This window comes from Micropterus dolomieu, linkage group LG10, assembly GCF_021292245.1.
Source record: "Micropterus dolomieu isolate WLL.071019.BEF.003 ecotype Adirondacks linkage group LG10, ASM2129224v1, whole genome shotgun sequence".
Lineage (NCBI taxonomy): Eukaryota > Metazoa > Chordata > Actinopteri > Centrarchiformes > Centrarchidae > Micropterus > Micropterus dolomieu.
In genome coordinates this window covers 17,013,183-17,037,000 of record NC_060159.1, presented here as the reverse complement: position 1 = coordinate 17,037,000, position 23,818 = coordinate 17,013,183, and the positions used below count along the sequence as shown (strand labels likewise).

At 38.3% G+C, this 23,818-nt stretch overlaps 1 protein-coding gene across 1 annotated transcript in view; it reads left to right on the top strand.

The window, feature by feature from the left end:
• The window catches only part of otofa (otoferlin a), an 87,427-nt gene that overhangs the window by 39,581 nt on the left and 24,028 nt on the right, over positions 1–23,818 (top strand). Inside the window, exons 5-14 of the mRNA XM_046061150.1 lie at positions 3,905–4,104; positions 15,094–15,167; positions 15,557–15,683; positions 16,042–16,096; positions 18,300–18,431; positions 20,439–20,501; positions 21,014–21,098; positions 21,280–21,439; positions 21,644–21,830; positions 22,956–23,142. Of these exons, the coding sequence (XP_045917106.1) occupies positions 3,905–4,104; positions 15,094–15,167; positions 15,557–15,683; positions 16,042–16,096; positions 18,300–18,431; positions 20,439–20,501; positions 21,014–21,098; positions 21,280–21,439; positions 21,644–21,830; positions 22,956–23,142 (1,270 nt within the window). The remainder of the gene's footprint in view (positions 1–3,904; positions 4,105–15,093; positions 15,168–15,556; positions 15,684–16,041; positions 16,097–18,299; positions 18,432–20,438; positions 20,502–21,013; positions 21,099–21,279; positions 21,440–21,643; positions 21,831–22,955; positions 23,143–23,818) is intronic.

The window sequence follows — 23,818 nt, the reverse complement described above, 5'->3', positions numbered from 1 at the left end:
TTACGTGAATGTTGAAAATACTATGCATTGGCAATATAGCCAATGCACAGAGATATCACAGTTTTGTTTTCAGGCACTTCTGTATAATTGGAGCGTTCAGCGATTTTACTTATAAAATCATTCATTCAACCATGAGGTTTTACAGAAAAAAAACACTTTCAAACATGTTCGTCTTTCAGCTTAAATTTAGTTAATTTAGTCATCTAAGTTTGTAAAAATGTTTCCTTTTAATGCAAATTTAGAAAGGGGCTAAAAAAAAATTTTCTTCTAAATTTGAGAAACAAAGGATAAAAACACCATGTAATGATGAAATTTCTGTTGGTTTTCCTGCAGACTGGTGGGGACTTTCAGCATGGTACTTCAGAAGGTGGCTGAAGAAGGACACCTAGAGCTCACCGATACACTCATCGATGATAACAACACATCCATAAAGGTAAAGCTAAGCACTGCTCTCACATTGGAATGTCAACAATCTACAAGGCTTATACGTATAGATTGCTGATACATATTGAGAGCCACATAAGGAGTAATGCAAGTACTGTTTTGCAGTTTATTTGCCCCAAACAACCAAAATACCAACTGTGAAAATGTTAACTGTAGCTAGTTAGCTGAGTGTGTCTGTGTTACAGCTGGTCTTTTTTTATTCAAAAGGTTCAATGGTATATTAATTATAAGAGCAACATGCTTATTTTGTTTGCCTGTTGCCAATCGAGAGCCTGGATCAAAGGGCAATGTCTTTAAGCCTTTTTTTAACTTGTGCAGAGTAGGCGTGTATTTGCTTCAGTTTGCATCACCCAGAGCGAATTTGCATCCACCTCTGTCTTTGCTTTGACTTAGTATGCAATCACCTTGCCTCTAAGACTGGTTTCACATTGAGTCTAAACATGACTTCAAGCTGCACTAATCAGTACCAAGCTTTATAGCATCTTTCAGCTCATTGTTTTTGTTTTATGGCCTGAAACTTCACTGTGTGGGTTCACTCTCATTCTTATCACCACCATCATTTTCAACTGCAGCAGGCAGCTGTTTTTGGAGAAAAAAGTTCTGATAAACCCACTGTACACCACCTGTCCAGAAAAAAAATCCGACAACATTTGCTTACTAGTAGTGAATGTGGGACAAGTCCAAATGAATGCTATGTTTCTATTTATCTGCTGGATGCAAGTAGGGGTTAAGTGTCTTACTCATGGATACATCGGTGTCTCACAGTGGATTTGAACCTGGGTCTCTCATACCAAAAGCATGTGTCTTATCCATTGTGCCATCACCACCCCTCATGTGTTGATGCGTTGCTGCGTTAATGCAGGTTGAACAGCTGCCATAGGTTACCTGCACATGCAAAATGAGGAATAAACACCATTTACATGAAGCCTCTTCAACCCGACTGAACCCGTCAGAACAAACACATGCTCTATAGGCAAAGAACTATATTTAAAATTCAAGTGGAGATTCATATGTTTTCCAAAATAACAAAGATGTCAGGTTGAAATTGGGGAAATGTTGCACAAGACATTACGTTAAATATGGGGCAGCCATAAAAAACAATGAGTTTGAACAAGGTGGTTTTTCCCCAAAAAACTGCTTACAAAATATGTGGCTTCTCGTGAACGCACAGCAAAGTATACACACACACAATTAAGATAATTTCAGCACTGTACATCCCTGCAGGAAGAAACTGGTGAAATTCAATCCAACATCACCTGAGAGCAACACTTTTGCCTACAACTGCACCGATGTGGTTGCCATAGTGACAAATCTAACTCCTCGTGGACTACAGTGATTGTCTTGCGAGGATGTGAGAAAGAGAAAGCAACTAAGAGAGAGAGAGAGAGAGAGAGAGAGAGAGAGAGAGAGATGGAGGGAGAAAGGTGAATGAGAGCCCCGTGTAGATTTTCTCCTCATCCGTCTTTGTCAGTAGAATAAATTGGCCACTCTGTAATAAAGATGAGGTCATTGTCAGGAGGATCATATTTGTCCAAACACTAGTCCCCAGAAGACACCAAAGACAAACTACAGTGTCACCATTGTTTTTGGCTTGGATTAAACTAACACTTACTGTCGATCTGAATTCCCCCAGCAAATGCCAGGGAGAAGAGAAGATTTATAGTCCTGTTAAAGTTTCAAACCGATGCTGAGAGCTTTTTCTAAACACAGTTAAATGGATTGCTATAGATAAACCAAGACTGAGCCTAAATGTGTTGACTGTAATTTCACTGGACTCTTTCACTACAGGTTTGGATTGGATTATAATGTCACTGTGCCACATTGGATACGGTGGAATTACATGTGTCGAGTTTAGCAATTACAATTACTTTAAAAATTTTAAAATTTTCTGATGTGCGAAAGTCGTTTTATACAATAAGAAGCAATATGCAGGGACAAAATTAGTTAAGCAGAATACCAGTAAAACATTGATAACCTAAAGGTCCAGTGTGTAATATTTAGGAGGATCTACTGATAAATGCAATAAAATATCCATAACTATGTTTTCAGTGCTGTATAAAGACCTTACATAATGAACCGTTATGTTTTTATTACCTTAGAATGAGCCATTTTTGTCTACGTACACCAAATGTCTCTTTATGCGGACGTTGCAATGTTGCGTCACCAAGTTTCTGCAGTAGCCCAAATGGACAAATGGCGCTACAGAGTGCATTTCGTTACTACGTTGAAGAAGAAGAACAAGTAAAATTAGTAGTAATAGTAGTAGAAGTCGACTGGTTTATTAGAAATAAGGAAAGAAGAGAAATTTGGACAAATTGAGAGCAGACAGAACGTGTCGGCCACCGTAACTTAAATCCTGCACTTTTGGAGTGGAAGGGGTGAGTAATGGTGCATTCATGTGGTGTCAGAATAATCAAAATCCTTTTCTCCTCCTTAAATCTTTATTGCAAAAAGAGAAATAAAGTGTACATTAGACATGTACAAGAAGTATACAGACTTTGACTTGTGTAAAATCATGTATTGCATATACATATTTTTGCAAACATGTAATTTGTAATAGGGTTTTAACATGTAGTTGATGTAAATATAGATTGAGCTTGATGTCTGTGTGTTGTTTATACGCTCTGATAATGCTAATCCAATACATCTTTGTAGCCGCGTCCACGTTGATTCCACATTCTGACTTAAGAGCACATGAACAAACACCGAAGTTGGCAGATGCTGCATGGGAAACTCAGCCTCAGCTGTAAGTGGTGTTTGGTCATAAACTAAAGTATTGGACCAGATGATGGTGCAGGAGGGAAAGAGGGGTTACTACGATTAACGATTAATCCTTGATTCATTTAAAACCCTAAAGTCAACCTTACGGAGGCGCTAGAGGAAAGGTCAGAGGATTGCCACATTCAGTAGGTTTCTCTTGGGTTTATGTACGTGATTTAAATCCATCCGTTAGTGGTGTATTTCCGTCTGAACCAAAGTAGTGAGCCGACCAACAAACCAACATTGCCATCCCTAGCGGCCGCTGCTGCATGGCAAAAAATCTAAATTTTAAGAAATAGGAATACATTTTTATATGATTTGGCAAGCCTTTGCTCCTCAGGCCTTAAAGCAACTCAAAATGATCTTGACAGCTGAGGGAGCTGATATTAGTCAGGGACAATAATTGTGCCTTCAGTTTTGGCATTGTAGGAGTTTCTAGATTAGACATGTCATAAAGTCATTGGATTTGATTTGGTACAGAAATGACAGACACAAGAGAAGCAGCTGAGAGCTGAAATAATCAGATCTACTGAGAGAACAGTTTGGCACTTTCTTATTATTAAAATGTTTTTGATGCATTAAGATGAAATGGTCTTTCCTCTAAATGCTTTGAAGTTAAAGAACTGCACAGTGGCCTATGGAAGTGTAGGTTTATTAACTATCTGCTGATTAATATAAGCACATGTTCATCTGCTTTCAGACCAGCGTTACTATAGAGATCAGATACCACTCAATGGATGGGACAGTGGGAGTGTGGAGCGATGGGGAGTTCCTGGATGTTCCTGATGACCGTGACGGGATGTTTGCCTTTGAAACAGACAGCTTGCTGTCAGGACAAAGCCATGGGTCAGGGACGTCTCCGGGACGATCCTTACAGGGATCCATACCGACCTTCAGGAAGTGAGTCAAACATACAAACCTTCTCCACACGTCCATGATAACTCAATTACATTATGTTACAGTGGATCAGCCTGTTAATTTGACTATTGAATTTGACTCTGAATATTAATTCAATGACTCTCTACAGCAGCAAACAAAATATGTTGTTTAAAATATGTACTTTTTTTTTAAAGAGATCATTAACATTACTATTGGGGCACACATGTGTGAGAAAATAACTTGAATGTATTTAAGGTGGACAGATGGATCCAGCATTCACACAGTGATGAGGCTTTATACTGTCCAGCTGATGCAGCATCTGTCACTGTTATGGAGGGGAACATGAAGAGATCCTGTGCTTAATAACAGTGGGTTGACCCACCAAAGAATGTGGTGGCCAGACACTAATGCCCACAAATCCACAGTTAAGAGCAGAGTTTTGCAAAATCATCTATGATCCGTTATAGGAATCTACAATCAAAGAATATATTCTTTAAACATGTTAGTATAAGATGCAGACGTGGCCATAGTTACAGTGTTTATGCAAACCTACAGTTAAGTAATCAGAGCAGTTGGAAGAGGGTTTTGAGTTAGATATAGTATAGTATAGTTTTAGATATTTGCAAAAACATGTTTTGACTATCTGTTCTCATGATTATCTCATAAAACAGATTTGAGTGCATACTTAACTTAAAGGAGAACTCCACCAATTTTACACATCAAAGTCTGTTTACAGGTGTTCGGGAGAAGTACTGCATTTGTGAAGAATAGTTTTACAAAGAGATTTGTGGCTTCAGGGGAGCTGTGTGATGTTACTTGAGTCAGTGTCAGTTGGGGCTGAAGCCTTCAAGTTGAAAAAACTGGGGGTGTGAAGTTAGAAAGAAGTGATCTTACCAGACTTCTGTAGCCCGCTCCTCGTCTCTTCTTGAGGCTAGCGGCTCGAGGGTACATAAGCTGTTACTAGCATAGCACACCCAAATCACCGACTGAACTGTCAGTGGTTGAGTTGCATTGTGGCTAATGTGGGCGCCAGGTTTTGACAAAGAGGGCAAATGTGTGGAATAAAAATATCTCTGGTGCTGCTGAGTCGGTTGTACAGAGATTAACATGCAGATGTGTTCGAGCATAGTTGATATCAACATCGACATTATGAGTTCCACGATTAACACCATTAAAGAGGTGGTATTATGCTATTATTTTCAGGTTCAAAATCTTAATTAGGGGTTGTACCAGGTTTACATGATTTAATTTTCAAAAAACACCATATTTTTCTCATACTGCACATTGCTGCAGCTCCTCTTTTCACCATGCGTGTTGTACACTCCGCTCTTGAGCTACAGAGTGATGCATCTTACTTGTACAAAATCTTTGTTGGGAGTTGCACATGCAGAAGCAGAGAAGGGCGGGTCGTAAGAAACAAGGTAGTGTGATCCAAATCAAAGCCGCTTCAGACTACGACCGTAACCTTGCAGATGGCATAAGTTACTCACAAGTCCACAACCACACATCATCATTGTTCCACATCTTACCATAAACCGCTACAAAAATCACCATATTTCTACTAAATTTTACATAAAAATTGGACAAACAATTTGAATTTTTGCTCAGTAGCTTTCACATTAGGTGTAAAATTAGCATTATAGCTATAACTTTAGCTATGTTAGCCAACGTTTAAAACAACTCCGCACTTGAACAGTCTGTGAAGTTACATTGCCGTGTTTATTTTAAATATAATTCACAACCAATAAAGCATACTTACAGGTTGTGATTGTGAATTTCCAGGCCCAAACAGGGTCGCATCGTCTTTTAGGACTAAACGTTGAACTGTTGCCGATGTTCTGACGATCTACGCTGCCTTGCCGAAAAATGCTACCATAGCACAAATCGATAGACTCGACTCTACTCGGCCCTGCTCCGTTTTCCATTACAGATAGTACCCAGAGATAGTACATAGCTGTCGTCATAGCGACACCACACACAACTGCCGCAACATAATGTTCAATGCGACACACACACCAGCGATCCACACAGCTTTCTCTTTTTTAAATTAAAACATTTCAACATTCCTCAAAATATAAAGACAGATAAGCGGTATGAAAACCTTGACAATATTCGAAATCTACATAGCTGATATTTCACCTCAAAACTTCTCAGAAGTGGATTTAGTGATGAAATACCATACGAAAACTGTAAAATATAAAACTTTCTGTTGCTGGCCTCTGTCTGGCGCACGTAATGATGAAGCAGTGAATAGTGAATATTCTCTCTGACCAATCAGCAGTCTGTCGTGTTTTCACATTACATTTTAGTATCCCTCAGCTCGCTTGGAACCTCAACCGAGGTGAGGTGATATCAAAAAAAGTACCTGGAAGCAGGTACAGGTACAACATTTCTACAATGGAAAACCAAACAAAGGCGAGTCGAGCCAAAGGGCCTCCGCTCAGACTAGCTTGGTTTGAGGGCGTGCCTGACGCTTGGCAAGCTTTATGACGCGTTTTCATTGTGACGTCACAGTGAAGGAAGGGAAACGGTTGGACTACAAATGAGCTGTTTTCAAGCAGTTCAGAGCAGAGCTGTGGGAGATGTGAACTCCCTTTGGGCTGGACTTTGGGCTTTTCACTTTGCAAACCAGTTACATGCACAAAAAAGAGAGATAACTCAATAAAGGAGAGGGAAAAAGCCAAAAAGCATAATACCACCTCTTTAATGTCATGCCGTCTTTCAAAGAGGCAGCGTTGTAGGAATCGAAAGAGACTTTTTACTTGGAGTTGAAAATAATATGGTGGGATTTTAAAATGGATTTTAGAATTTAGAATGAAATGCATATGTAGTTTATAATAATAGAAAAAAATTCCAGTCTGCACAAGGTTATATAGATTTAGTATGAAAAACTATAAGACACTCTGCCTCTGTGGTCTTCCTCCTTGGTTAACATGTTTTTGCTGAATAGTATGTGAAGTAATCTGTGGGTGGTATTGATTTCCACAGAGACTGTAAAGCGAGACCCCTAAGTCCATTATTATACTGCATGTTGAATGGGCATGTGAAGAACTGTGTATCTGTGAGGCTGAATGATGTCATGTTTGTGTTTTTGTTTGTTGATACTGAACGCCTAAGTTGTACTCTCTTGCAGCATAAAATTAAAAACTGATCAGGGTCTGCCGATGTGAGATTCCAAGCAGCCCGAGGAAAACAAGAAAAGTTGACTAATCTAAGTTTTAGAGCATCCCACGGGTGTTATATAACAGTATTTGGATTTGGTCGACAAAGAGAAAAGAAAGTTGCTGTTGAGAAATACTGTAAAGAGGTCCAATAAAAGTAGGGTGAAAGTAGTCGCCAAACTCTTGGAGCTAGAACTTATATTCAGCAAACGGTATGTCAGATTATTATTTATCCTGTACCTCTAGCACAGTCATTTACATTTCCTCACCTTTCTTCAGGTGAACAAGCGCTCCGCCCCGAGCTGTTTGATGAGGGCACCTTTCATCAAGTTCCCCTGGTTGCAAAGAGCTGTCAGTCAGACTTTGTTAAGGGCTACGGTAGGGCTTTTGTCTGAAAAAAGAAAAAAGTGAATGAGTTGCTGAGAAAATACCAATAACTTCCTGCCTAGCCAACAAATCCACCTCTAATCTGCCTCACACCAGTGTTGGCCAGACTGACAGGCTTGTGGGAAAATTTTTAATAGCCTTGCCACTTCTCATCCAAACCATTTATATCCTGAACGGCCAGCTGCTCACTTTATCTTTGGTTGAGAGGTTTCATTGTGTCCTGAATTTTGACACTCTACGGCCAGTAGTAATTGTTGTTACCCTTGTAATGAAGTGTTTATGTGCAGGAAATAATAATCGGGGATGACTCTCCCGTTTCTCTAGGGCAGAGGAGGAGGAGGGAAAAGAGGAGCAGAATGTAATAAACAGATTAGCCTGAAGGTACATTTCCTACATGATTCCTGTCTGCCTGACATTCCCACCTATTGGTTAGAGGTTTTTTGCGTCTGTTTTAACTCCTCTTTCACGCAGATACATTATTTACAGAAATGCTACCTCATCAGTAATACTTTTCTAAAAGTCAAATTCATTTGACAACATCATGGAGAGGTAAGTGTCCCTCCCAGTCATTACGATAATATCAGAACTCTTTCTGAGACTTAAAACTTAATGAGAACAGGAGCTATATTGTACTTCTAAAACACTTGAGAGACATTCAAACACAAACTCCTCTATTATGGATTATTCCCATGCAGTATCACGACTGCTCTGAGTTTACTCATGAATGCAGAGTAGAAAAACAAATAGGAGAAATGTGTCTACATGGTACACCGAGCTCCACCCACTGCTGTCTATTTCTGTTATATCACCTGCAGCCTAAAGGTCATGTATGCTGCTTACAGGAGACTTTGTACTCATTGCAATTTTCAGTGAGCATCAAATTTCATTCCAACTGTACAGGATGACTGCATTAGAGTGTGGGTAGCTTGTTAAGGCATATTGGTTCCTCCTCATCCACTTAATTGAGTGAAATTGCACCTGAAGTTGACCATCCCACTCCTACCACCTCTCAGTTCTGCAGCCTCTGTCTCGCTGCACATCGTCTCTGAGCCTGCAGGATCATGGCGATGCCCATGAAGCATTTTGTGGTATCTGCTGCACCACAATGATCCTGCTTTGCAGGGGATTTGTTATTCCTAATAAATAAATCACCTCCTGCGTGGTTTTACTGCCAGTGAAGCAGATCTGCTGAATAGTGCATGCAGAGGTACACATGTGCCAGACATGAAGAGAATGGATTTAAGGCTCCAATTGTCATTTGATCTGTAGACATCAAACAATGAGATTAAATGGGGTTGCACATTGGAGTATAATCATGCTTGAACACTGTCGCAAAGGGCTAAGGGACACAGGACTTCTTTTTCTTGTAAAAACAATTCATAAATTAATCGGCATTACCCACAGTGAAACATATTGCTGTAAGTAATCATTGTGTTTATTCACACCATTTAAATATGCATGATTAATTTGCATAACATCAGATCTGCACTCAAAGGAGACAGTTCAGCCTGAGCAAAGCTTCCATTGAAAGGATCACTTACTGAATCAAGTGTTGATTTATTTATTGTTACTTTTTGCCAGGTGTGTGATTCATTTATCCTTCAGTGTAAATTACAGCTCAGGCATCACATGTTGACGATGCATCATCACACAGCGCTATGGTGCAGGACAGGTATTGTGAGGTCTTTGATCTGGGTGACTCCCTGTGGAAACATTCATTACAACCTATATGTCAGCTAATACAGAAACATGTCAGTCTTAAGCAGTACAGTATAGATATATTAATCTCTAATATAGATTATGTGGTTTCTTATTTGGATAGGATGTTGAAGGCCCCACATGCACAGGTGTCTTCACTTATGTTGCCTGATTAGACCACTTCTCAGGACTATGTGGGCTTGTCCAGACCAGCTTGATTGACAGTTGATCAGCCGAATTTGTATTCGTTTTTCTCTCAGAGCATTTGATGTATTGATTGATGTCGGGATGAGGAGGATTTGAACTAATATAACAAAAAATGCTTCTGAAATAAATTCTTAGTAATTTTTCAAACAATCTGTCCTCAATTTCACACAGAGGGAGACAAAATTAGCCAGTGATTGTCTATTTTGCCATCTGAAATCGAAGTTGTTTCTGCCAGATTTTATCATCTGTAGCTAGCCAAGCTAACGTTAGTCACAGGAGTTAAAAATACTCTTGTTGGTTGACTTGTTAATGCTTCCAGCTGACTCATTTTAAAACAAGAAGCCTGTAAAAGAGATCTTAAATATGTATTTGATTGCAACATACAAGATGTTGTCCTTAAGCTGTGTGCCAGGCAAAATATCTGCATCAGCATCATATCTTCATAAGTTAATGATCCATGTACATCCATTTTTTATTCTAATATTACCGTATTTAGCTTTTTAGCTTATACTTGTCTTAAACAGTATACTTTCAATATTAACATTACAAGAGAAAAAAACTTTTAGGATGAGGACTAACCAGTATGTTTGACTTCATGCTGTCTATGTAATTATTGATGTCAAATATTAAGCAGTTTCCTGACATACATTTATTGTACACGGTTGCAAGCTGCCAGCTTTCAAATGCACAGTGAGCTATAATCAGATAAAAAAAAAATTATTTTAGGTCCTTCATGCTAGTTTGTAAATTATTTAAAGGATATATAGTTCTTTTATCTCTTCCGTCTGCTGAGACAGATCCTGAACTGAAGCAGTTGTGTTTTGATTTTTTGACATTCCTTGTTTCTTCTTGTGTAGCTGTATTCTCTCGAGGGACTGCTCTGTGTTTGTCTGCTGTTGTTGCTGTGTTTTGCTGTGGCTTGCAGTGGTACTTATACTCAGCTTGTGTGATAGTTCGATGTGTAAATTTGAGCACGAGTGTGAGCAAGTGTGTAAGACCTCATCTCTGTTATTCTTCTGTTCCAAGCGCTGATATGGGAGCAGGCGATGACGACATAAAGACATGCCTCCTGGGGTACATCCCAGTTTCTGCATCACCTGTGTGTTTGTCCCAGATAGGACTTGTGAAATACAAGGCTACAGAGGAGCTGATGTTCTCATTAGAGAAGATTCATAAGATTACATAAAAGGAATTGTCTTTGGAATCCTTAGACGTCATCAGGGATGTCGAGAGAAAAGGAACATTTCGTCTTTGAAAGCATGGTCTGAATGAAATGAAAGATTTTTTTCCAGCCCAGTTGATGCAACAACAGAGTAAAAAATGCAAGAGTGCTATTTGGAGTGAATATTAAAATTTTAAAAGTAATGGGTGTTCATAGAAGAAAACGGTTGTTGTGTAACATACATTCTCCATCCTTCCTCTTCATTTTCCTCACCGTGCTTATTCTTTTCTTTTTTCCTTCCTCCTCATTATGTAGAATGTTTTCGCTCACTCCCTAAATCATCTTCATCATCATCAGTGTTGTGGAAGTGTATTTATTCTACAGAGAAATGCGCACATACACACACAAAATCACAAATAAACACACAATATAGCCCAAATATATTTTTTAAATGTTTTGTTTGCTGTATGTAGGCCATGAAGGCTTTTGGGGCTTTGAAGGCATTAAACCTGCATGATCCTTTAACCATGTGACACTAATGAGTGTAAAGCTTTGAGCTTGCAAGATCACGGGCAAAGACTATCATTAACTTCACTGTAGGCAAATATAGCAGCTACACAATGGCACTCAAGAAGAGATATCAATATCACAGGGATACGTAATATTGACATTTCACTTTATCTGTGTTAGTCACATAAAAGTAGAGGGCTTACTACAGTCAAAGAAGGAAAAACATGACTTGATGCTCTGAGCAGCAGAGTAAGAAATCTGCCAAAGGAAGAAAGTACTAAGAGAGAGAGAGAGAGGGAGGACTGCAGAGCGTTCAATAAGGTTTCAGAACAGAGGGTTCTGGTTTAGTGAGAGTTTCATCTCCCAACTGTGTTATCAGGTAGGGCCGATCTTTGCCTGGCTCCAGTCCAGAGGATCCTGGAAGCACCGAAATATGTGCATCCAATCTATGTGAGAGAGAAAGAACAGTTTTGTGTGTGTGTGTGTGTGTGTGTGTGTGTGTGTGTGTGTGTGTGTGTAGGGTATCTCATTGAGCTCCATTCAACAGAGCCCCCAGAGCAGAACGTACAATATATGTCAATGAATTATTGATCACTGGCGGGTTCTTTTTTTTATCCTACCTTTTTATTAATTAATTTTCATCTGCATGGGAGTTTTGTACAGTGGTTGAGGAAGGTCAGCACACTTATGACAGGAGATGCAAATGGTCAAACATTTTAACCCCTTTGAAGATACATATTGTATGTCACATTTGGAAACAAATGCTAAATCAAATGCAAGTGCAAAGCCAGATCTCTGGAGTTAACTGCAATTTTCACACCATTCCTCTGCTCTTTATCCCACTGCTTGACATGCACATTAAAGATGAATTCATAACTGTGAGGAAAATATTTTATGCACAGTTTGAATCCCCTGTTTGACAGCTACCAGGTACTGGCGAAAAACCACAGGAATAATTCTGCTTCAGTTAGAGCATTCATCTTTGCTGCAAATTACATGTGTAACGAAGCAATCTATTCATGCTTCCATGTATCATTGATTCACGCGCCCCTGTTTTCAGCTTAAAGCACACATGTGAGCTTCAAATCTCATGCAAGGTTTTTGTAGGTTGGGCTTATGTGCAGTGCTAAGATGTTACAGTTTACTTCACAGTCACTGACACATTCATGGTCTTCAAATCAGATCAAAGGAAAAGAAGGAAAGAGAAAATATTAGGTATAACATCCTCTTGATTTCTCAACTTCAAATTATTATTCAAGTTGTCTTTTCCCTGTATTTCCTTTTTGAAGTTTGACACGTCAGGAGTTTTACCTGCTTTGACTTCTAAAGTAAACTGTGAATTTGCATATTTCCTTCACTTTAATTGGAATCCCCCCCTTGTGAACGTTCTTTGCCTTCTTACTGACATCTTTGAAGGTTACATTTTGTCATTAAATCAGCATAAAGGGATGGCTTGTTAAAAAAAAAACTTTCAAGGTGCATCTCGTTTTAAATTCAGACATGGGCTCCTGCTGAAAGCTTTTGTCTCTGATGTTTGTCCTTGTATTTATTCTTAACTTGGCACAGCAAAGGGAAGGAAAAGAACGTCAAGGGAGTGAAAGACAAGTAAGTCAAATATTGTGTGGCTCCTTTTGTTAATTTCCTAGAATTTCCAATGAGTCTTCTCTTTATTGGTTTAAAATCCCTGTTCTTGTGCAGAAGACTTAATTTCCTTTAACCTCGACTAGATTGTTTCCACAACCAAATTGTTTTAGTTAAACCACACTTAGATAGACTTTAACTATAGAAAGCCATTCATGTGAATAATTTTTCTTAAGATAATGTAGGTAATTTTGGAATAGACTGCTTAACGGGATTTGGTGGCTGATGATGGGAATTTCTGTTGAAGTAATTATGATCAAATCAGAACTCTTAACAGAACTCTGGTCAAGAGAGAGCTGCAGATTGTTAATTCGGCTTGATTGATTTGAGTCTATGACAATGTTTTGCTTGAATTCTCTCAATTGACTCACTGTTGTGTATTAATCATGTTATAGGAGCAATAATCTGTTCACACTGTCACATTGTAGGTACAGTACTCAGTTTGGTTCCTTCCAGGTTAAGCAATTAGTTTAGGTTTTAGTGTCAAGTTTATAATTCTGTGTAGGTAAGGTTAGTGTTAAGTTTAAGGTAATCCCAAGTATAGTGGTACAATATCAAATATTAGTTTGTGTGTGGCTGCAGAGGGGTAAAATAGGGTGAAATTGAAGTTCATGTCAGTTTGTCATGAACTCTGAGGCTGTCCAGGCGCACTTCAACTACAATCTTCTTTGGTGTTGTATCGAGCCCAGCCTACTCCATCCTTCCCCTCTACCTCCACCTCTCTCACGGTCTCTCTCTCTCACTCTCTATCTCTTTCTCCCCCCTCCTCTCTCCTGCATCATCCACTCATCTGTCCAACTGTTATCTGCCTGGCTGGTCTGGACTATCTGCACCCAACAGGTGAAAAATATGGAAATATAGATCAAATAGAAAGAAGCTTTTGGAGGAATCTTGTGGGGTGGTTTTATGGTGATGTCACCTCTCTGTGGAGTTGAGTAGGATCAGTGGTGTCTTTCATGTGGTATGTATGAAACACATTTTTTCACACATTGTGTGTGTCTTTTGTCTCTATCTAACTGTTGAATCATGGATTGAATGAGGCAAGGAGGTGTGATGGATTTTTGGAACATCTGAACTTTCAGTCATTTTCATGATCAAAAAATTGCATTTTTTATTAGTCGATTTAAGTGTCTATTCTATAAAACGTCCAAAAATATGAAAATATCCCCATCACAATTTCCAAAGTCCAAGGAGACTTTTTAAAATGCTTGCTATTTTCTGTGGAGTGACCAGCTGATTAACTTATTAATTGTTTCAGCACCAATTAACAGATGTTACTCTATGTTCAGGTATTTTCCAAGGCGTTCTTCAAACATTTAATGCTTGCACTGATAATTCAGTAAACTTGCCATCAACTAGAAATATACTGGTCAATATGTGCTTTATAGACATGACACTGGATTTGGATTCTGAGAATCCAAGGAGCGTTTCCTTGAGTATGAATGGCCTTGATTTGATTTGACTGGAAAAGGCTTTTTACCTTTAATTTGATACGTGATCCCTTCATCTTCCCATGCTTTTTGCTCTTGGCATGAACCAGCCATGAACCTTTCAAATGAGATGTTGACATATATTTCTTCAAAACCCTCTAGTTTTCCTTATTCCACGAAATGAGCTTGAACATTGCCTCTAGAATAATTTTGGGAAAGATCAAAGCAGAAATTGAACTCTGATACACTCGACTGAATGCCTGAGGGAACAAAAGGAAAACCTTCCTATTCATTAATTTCCTGACATGTATCCATATCCGCAGCAAATTGGACAGCCATGCTCATTTTTAATAATTAAGGCCCCTCATTTGTCGTCTCGCTGATGACATCACAAGCTCTTTGTTGTTGCTGTGATATGTGATCCAGATAACATCAATGTGGAGACACTGGATACTCTTGTTTTGGGATTGAGGGTCTGGAGAATTGGTGGTAGTGATGGGGGGAGGATTAAGTCCAATGGAATTAAATGTCTAGCCGAGTTACAAAGATGTCATGATATATGGACGTTGTGGTGTTGGGTTGCATTTTGATTATGTCCACAAGTAGGCAGGGGGTTTTCTGCTCAAGTCATATCTTTTTAATGTTCTGCAATTTCGTCTGTGGGCCTGAGTCTACTGACAGAGAGTTAATGAGACACACATGAAACTGGTTGATTTGAGGATGGATGAGCAGCGAATCACACACAAGTTCAATTTCATGATATAACTTCCCTCTCCTTTTCCATCCCATCTGGTGACTCAATCTCTACCACCAGAGCAGGGAAAGGAGTTTTCTCAGCCATGAAGCTTGGCAAGATCAAGAGCTACAGAGACGATCACAAGAAAGGAGGTAAAACAACACACATCACACAAAACAATGCCTGTTTGACTCCAAATGAACATAACTGAGTCATTATGCCCTTTTTTTGTTATTAAAGGGAAAATACATGTTGAAGCCCATTTACCAAGTTCTAACTGATTCTACCCATGATCATAGGTAGGAAGTTCTTAGGTCATGAGTCTGAGTCACCCCTCGGCAAGAAAATTTGAACATCACAATACAGTCTCAAAACCTTTTTAATTGTTTGGATTTCTTTTCAAGCCTGTTTCCCCACCAAAATTGTATATCATAAGTAGTGGAATTTATATAAATAGAATAAAACATACTGGAAATAACCTATAAAATATCCACCAAGTGTCAGTTTTTAATTGTTGATTTGCTTCATTTTCATTGTGCAGATGAGCCGGCGGTCCTGGATATGGAAGACCTGGACAGGAAGGCGATGCGTCTCGCAGGATCACTGGACCCAGACACCATCTCTCTGGCCTCTGTCACCGCCGTCACCACCAACGTCTCCAATAAGAGGTCTCATTTTTTGTTCACACACTGAGACATTCACTCACACACGTGGTTGAGAAGTACACACGCACATGGGCACATAGTAGGTTAAAGCACACAGCCTTAATGGTCTCAGTCAGTCAGTACTGTACATCCCAAACTGCTGATACCGCAGGATAATTTCAGGCTGTTTGCTGATACCATTTAATTGCATATATTTATAAAAAAATAAATTTATTCATCCCGGGAATATGGAAAAATGAGGGCATTCAATTTAAGATTCAATCTTAAAATTGAGTTTCTGCTCATGTGCCACCTCTATTTTTTCAGTGGAGCACAGGAGAATGCACGATGAAAAATCACTGATTGGGTTTAATTGTTTCAGGTCAAAGCCAGATATCAAGATGGAACCAAGCTCTGGACGACCAGTGGATTATCAGGTGTGTGTGTGTGTGTGTGTGTGTGTGTGTGTGTGTGTGTGTGTGTGTGTGTGTTTGTGTGTGTTTCTGGGTGCTTGTCCAAGCAAAAGCATATTCCCTTATACACATTTCTGCCTGCAGATCTGTACGTACAACTGTGTGCACATTCATCAATATGCATCTTCCTACCCTTTCGCTTGAGACATTTCTTAAAATTATGATGTTTTATTGTGACTATTTGTATGTATATGTGTTGCTGATATATTATTTGAATGTGGTTTTGATGTATAATTGTAAGGATAGTTGGGAGGAGGACTAAGCCAAAGTACAGCTTTCATAGTTAGTCATTTGGGAAAATACAATTACTTGCTGTGAGTTAGATGTGAAGATTGAAACCACTCTCAAATTTGTGTGTTAAGTACAGAGCTGGAGCCTGGAGGTGATCAGCTTAGCTATCATAACGACTGGAAGCAGGTAGAAAAAGATAGCCTGTCTCTTTCAAAGTTTAAAAAATGAGCACTTCTAAAGCTCAATAATTAACGTCTTGGGTCTCGTCTGTTTAATTCATACATTGTAACTATTTCTTGGCAAACAGCAGATATGCTGCACGTAAGTGTGGTGATGAAGGTTAAACTCTTCTTTGCTAAGAAGCCACAGTCACAACTCCCCTAAAACCTTTTATATATTATACTAACTGTGTGTTAATTTGTTTTAGAAGTGCTGGTATACATATTTTTGAAAGGATGGCCATATTCCCCAATGCTTCCAGTTTTTATGCTAAGCTAAGCTAATAGTCTCATGACTCCAGCTCCATACTTTGCAAGCAATTGTTTGACATTTTGTGAAATATGCTCATTCACTTTACACATTACACAAGAAGAGTGATACCACTCTCATATTTTTCTGTTAACATAAGGCTACAGCCATAATATATATAACTATATCCACAAATGAGCTTCTTTCATAGGTGTTATTTCCACTGGGGACGCTGGGGACATGTCCCCACCACTTTTAGAAATGGCTGATTTTGTCCCCACCACTTTTTTAAAGCACAATTTGTTTTTAAAAAAAACATCCTGAAATATAGCTTGCAGTTAAATAACAAATGAAAATGCCTTTAGAAATGTTTATTTGCACATTAAGAAAACATGCAATGCAAATAAAATACATAAGAAGCATTGTCCAAAAAAAACAAGCTACTGATTATAAAATGACCCAAACACGTGCACACACCAATCAGAAACTTTAACAACTTCTTGGTAGTTTCTTTTTGGCCAATATATTATATATATTATATATTATAATATATATTATATATATATATTCTATTATATTTAGATATTTTGAAAAATTACCTGCCACCTGAATTTTGTGTTTTTTTAACATAAATAAAAACATTTTCACCATAAATTGGTGCAGAAATGTTCACCAGAATACAGGAAATGAAGTGTTTAATGATCACATTTTCTTTCCACTGAGGATATCTTTAAAACACTGTTTAAGTGTCTTTTCATCTCGTTATCGTGAACCTAATATTGTGTATCATGATGTCTCGCAAGCTAAGTGTCTCTTCACAGCCCTAATCTGAGCCCCTATGTCCCCACCACTTTTCAACACAAAGTGACGTCCTTGGCTTCTTTGTTTTCTTTATATTCATGGCTGTTTGCATGCACTGATTTATTCACCACAAGATCAACGAAAGAAAGTAACAGAATAACAGTCCTCCAATGCTAGCCCATGCCCTATATTCATGGCCTATTTTGTTTTAAAAAAACATGAATGCATTTATACAGCAGACTGAAATGTTGGTGTAAATGTGTTTTGCAGACTCATCCTCTCTTTCTCTTTTTTGTGTTTTCCTCTGTTCTCCTTCATTATCCAACAACTAATTAAACCAGAGGGATATTACTTGGCTGTAGAAAGCTTTAGCTTGAATCTAACTTGTTCTATCAAATGCTACATGACTATAGCTTGGGGAGATGTCAGAGGAAAATCACAGGCTAAAAAGGTTTCTGGCAAGATCCCTCCATGCCTGCAATCAGAATTATTAGAGTTTGTGAAAGATCGATCTGTTTGGAGGGGAGGGGGATGCCTTTGAATTGTCCTGAGGGTAATTACTCCTTAGTTGCATGATTTATGATTGTTGCTGGTTAACTCACTGTTGGATGAAAAGTCAGGTTGTTTTAGCTTTCAGAGTCTCTGATGTGCTAATGTCTCCCATCAGATCAGCATCACAGTGGTCGAGGCCCGGCAGCTGATAGGCCTCAACATGGACCCCGTGGTGTGTGTGGAGATCGGAGATGAGAAGAAGTACACATCTATGAAGGAGTCCACCAACTGCCCGTATTACAATGAGGTGAACCCTTCTTAACTTTAAAAATTCACATGCACATTTTTATGTATATAAACAAACAGTTTCTCCCATAAAAACCATTACATTGTTATTATTTTCAAGGCTTTTTAATCTATTCAGTAATCTAGCCATGGTTTGAAGTTGACATAAACTGCCTTATAGTAAAAATTTGTTATTGAAGCAGGTTGAGATTAGATTCAGAAAAATGACACAGATGGGATTTGGCTGAACTGTAGTGCTAAAAATAACCTTACATACACTGGATATGTCAAGGGGAAAATGATGTCACTGCTAAAATCTGAACGGTGAACGCATAGTTTATTAGATTCTCAAAAGTAGTACTTAATTTTCTACATTAAGAAGCTATCATCAATATTTAACAACGTATCACTTGGCTACTTGTGCGTGAAAGGGGTTACTCATAGTGATGAACCTACAGAAGGTTATTTCCCAACTCTCTCAACAGGCCAAGAAAATCAATTAATGCAGGTTTAAGGTAGCAAAATTCTCAGACCTGCAACAAACTTGAAACACAAGTGATATTTTTTACAACTGTCTCTAATATAAGATTGCTGGATTCACCCACACAGTAATCATACTGTGATGATTTACACAGCATGAACAGATAAAAAAATACAAGGCAAGAAGAAGATTTCTGTACTCTTATCTCGTAGCATAATTATCCAAGGATAATTGGTATCATATAGTATATCTGTATATCTTGTGCCACTGGCATATTAAGTGAGAGCAGGTGTTTTTTCAACATGAAGACATCAGTCAGTATCTTTTCCTGTTTTCCTGCCACCAAAGAGATTTCTGGGAAAATGCACAAAGTAAAATGCAGTGTAGAGGCTGTCAGTGTTCTCTTTGATGGTCGAATGTTGTGACGATTTATTAACTTTAAAATACTTAACACACTCCTCTTCCTGAACAGTAGGACATGTTGGTTGTGCCGATGGTCATGCAGAGCTCAGCCTCCGGTTGTATCCTTAAGTGATAGTTTGTCCCCTATCGATTCTTCCTGTTTGTCTGAAAATCCCCCATGCGAGGAGAGAAAGCTTGAAGGACGTATTCGTATTCAGACCCTCCAGTTTGTTCAGAATCTGTGCTATTTCAGATAGCTTTACAGTTTTCAGGAATAATGATTTGGAATTGGCTGTAATGGGAAACCACAATCATCTGTGGTCTTTTGAGGTTCACTGATAACACTGCAAAAACTACATCATCATGACAAATATTATATAATCCCATTTCACTTATTTCTGTTTAGGTTAAAATGACACGCGAGTCTATTTTGTTAATATATATATACAGTATATACCTTTATTATACCAGGCAAGTTAATTAAGAACATATTGTTATTTACAATAATGGCCTGACAGGAGACAAAGGCCTCCTGTAGTGAATGGATAAAGGAAAAAAATGGCATAAACAACAGACAGAAGACGCAGGACAACAACACAGTTCCAACAACAAACCTTCAAAACCGGACACAAAGAAACAAAATGAAAGAATAATAAAACACAGAACAAGAAACGTGATAACAGACTAAGACATACGATAACACCACATGAAGCAAGTCACTCATTTCACCTATTTCTTTTCTGTGTCACTCCTCTTAGTTTTTCATTTAGTAAACATATTTTACATAAAGAGCAAAATACAAAGGGATCTCATGAGACAAATCTGAGTTCTTGTGGTGTCTGTGTTTCCTGCATAGCCCCTGCCTGTTGCAGAGTTGCACATAAGCTGCAGTATAGCTGTACCAATGCACTTAAAGATACTCACAGCAAAGGTAGCTTTAAATCAAGCCATTCATCTTTGCCTCCAAAGAACTGAAAGCTCGAGGGGCTTCTGATGTGGGTACAATATCATCTGATCTGCTGCGAGGCTGACCTAACAGTGAAAAGATCGCATTTCTGTTCATTCCCTCAGGTGAACTCTGCTTTGATATCTCTCGAACTGAATGAATACATTTTAATGGGCAAACGTTGTTTCTGCTCTCTGCAGTATTTCGTCTTTGACTTCCATGTCCCTCCTGATGTTATGTTTGACAAGATCATCAAGCTCTCAGTAAGTAGTCCATACCCTGCATGTTTTGAAGATGATATAACTCCTTAATACTTTATGGTGCAGAGAAGAGTATATACCATACCTTTTGTATGTATAGCTAAGTGTGAAGACATAAAAATAGGTTTCTGGTTATTGCATTAATTAGGTTAATTAATGATCTGAGAGAATAAATGGTTATATTTAATGTAAAATGGTGAAAAGATTATGCAGCCCCTTGTTAAACATGAATAATAATACACTATATTTATATAGCACATTTCTTAACAATCTTACAAAGTGCTTTACTAAAGGAAATAAACCAGACAAGGTAGACGAGAATAAATCCAAAGAATATGAGCAAATAGGAAGTAAAGACAATAATGTGGATAAGATTTAAAAAATCAAAACAAAGTCCATAGCCATCTGTTTTTTTGTAACACTCAGACCTTTTAATTATTTATTGCAGTTTTCTAGTTAAATTTTCAAAGTTTGCTCTTTATTTTAATATTTCATTCTCAATTCTCTCTGTGTAGGTCATTCACTCTAAAAATCTTCTTCGGAGTGGGACCTTGGTGGGAACCTTCAAGATGGATGTTGGGACTGTTTACTCTCAGCCTGGTAAACTACAAGCTGTAGCCCTGATATCTATCTAATAACTCATCATAACGTACACACCCAGTCCTAAATGTGTTTTGTACAACTTCATTTTGTGTCCTTTGTTCATTGTGAAGTAAAAATTATTATTAAGATTTAAGAAAAGCTATTTGTCAGCTGACTAATTGAGTGACATTTATCCCAGAACATCAGTTTTACCACAAGTGGGCCATCCTGTCTGATCCTGATGACATAACGGCGGGGTGTAAAGGATATATAAAGTGTGACATCGCTGTGGTTGGGAAGGGCGACAACATCAAGACTCCACACAAGGCCAACGAGACGGATGAAGATGACATAGAGGGGTAAAAAGTTGTTACTGATGTGTTAGTTTTAGATTTAATTCAAAACTATGTTATAATTTCAAAGATTACAAAAACATGTATATTTAAATAATAATCACACAGTATCTTTATAAAGAGTAAATAAAGCTGTAATTTACTTATATGTTATCAGTAACTCCACAATCCTGTCACTGAATGAGTTTTCGTGCTGTTGTGTGTTTCCAGGAACCTCCTGCTCCCAGAGGGCATCCCGGCAGAGAGGCAGTGGGCAAGGTTTTATGTGAAGATCTACCGCGCCGAGGGACTTCCTAAAATGAACACCAGCATCATGGCTAATGTGAAGAAGGCCTTCATCGGAGAGAACAGAGACCTGGTGGACCCCTACGTTCAAGTGCAGTTTGCTGGGCAAAAAGTAACTCCCTCCACATCCGGCAATCTCTTATTCTTTGCTAGGTTGTAGCAGCTGTTGTTACTCAACAGGGGATCATTACTGATTACATTGTGCGTTTGGTTCTCTAATAGTTAAAAAGATATCTTTATATATTGTTACACAGGAGCAGCAACATTATTTTTGACTGAAAAACGTTAAGATTTTATTCCTGTTTTAAATGTTTTATTTTTAAGTATCCAAAGTTTTTGAATAATTACCTTTATTCAAATACTTTTATTGAACTTACCGTACATACAACTGAAAGTAGGCCATAGACTGTATTTCCCAGTTCCAATTACCACACACATAAACACATCGCGAGCCTACATCCGTCCCTTACACAAATATCTTAAAATAAAAGAGAAGACAGAAAAGAGAGTAAAGGGAGGGGGGGAAAGGTTTCTAGATCCAGTAGAACATTCTGGTTGAGCTGTAAGTAGTAAGTGCTTGAGATCATCCAGCCAGCGTTTATGAGATGTTGACTCAGTTGTTTTTTTTAATCTGAGGAGTCTGGGGAGCAGACTTCAAGCAGGGAGTGTAGAGAAGGCCACAACTACTTCTGGTATTAGCTGTGATCTTTTAAGTCCTCGGGTTGCTCCCAAATATGTTTGCCAGAAGGTTAAGATCAATACCTGTTCACATACAATTGAGAGGGTTTTAAAAATGCCCATCCAAAAACCCTGCAGCTGTAGACAGGACCAAAATACTGAATGTGGCTGTGGGTGCCTGGATAACGCCCGCATGTTAAAGGTTAGGTTGTCATTCTTTCAGGGGAATCATAATACAATACTTGGCTACGCATATACAGTATGTACAATGAAAGGGTGATTAATTGTAGTGCTCCTCCTGTTTTTTCTGGCCACAAAGCAAACAAAAACTGCTTCGATTTACACATGGACAGATTCACATTTACTCCTGAAAAAACGTTATTTATAATCTGCTGTTGGTAAGATGGAGCCATATGAAGTAGATAAGCTCCTTTAGTGTTTATGTTATTAAAACTACTGTATCAACTACTATAACAAGGACTAGAGCCACATAACTGACCACTACAAATGTTTATGTACTTTCTACCTGGGACTTAAGTATTACTCCAATGTTTCCAAGGGGAAGACTTCAGTCCAGAAGAGCAGTTATGAACCAATTTGGAACGAGCAGGTCATCTTCACTGAGCTGTTCCCTCCACTCTGCAAACGCATGAAGGTCCAGATACGAGACTCGGATAAGGTCAACGACGTTGCCATAGGAACCCACTTCATTGACCTGCGCAAGATATCAAATGATGGTGACAAAGGTTGGTCAGATTGGTCATGTTCAGTTTGTCTTATGAACATTGATTAGCTGTCAGGTACGTTAATTAGTCAATCTTAACTAGCTAATATTTTACTGCATATAGTAATTGTAGTAAATGTAGATGTGCAGTCAATACATAGATTAGCATATATTAAACCAAAGTACAAGATCCATTATGATGAATTTTGCCAATTTCCAGAGAAAATTCCTTGCAGAGTTCCTTTTTATAAATAGAGGGGAAAATGGTGAGCATGACCAATGAATTTTATTATGACTGATCATATAATCAATACAAATAATACACAAAGAAAACACATGTCCATTTACAAGTGATCTCTGCTAAATGAATTGGAGCAAGAGCACAGCAATGAGCTTACAATATAGTCAATTATGTAATACGCTTTAAAGAATTAAAATGTAATGTTCAACGAGATTTGGATTTTACATCGTCTGGACAAAGATATGGAATCTAAACTCCGATAAGGATATGAAACTGTCCTTTCTGTAAGGATTGTGGTTGTCATAGGCTAATATGAATTGTTCACTTTCTGGCTTTTTGGGAACGGGTTGAAGGATGTAGATACTTTGAAATACCTTAAATAGAATAGAATATTGAAAAAGAAAAATAAAAATCTTCTGGATTACCATGTCATCTCCTACATCTCCTCCTGAATGTC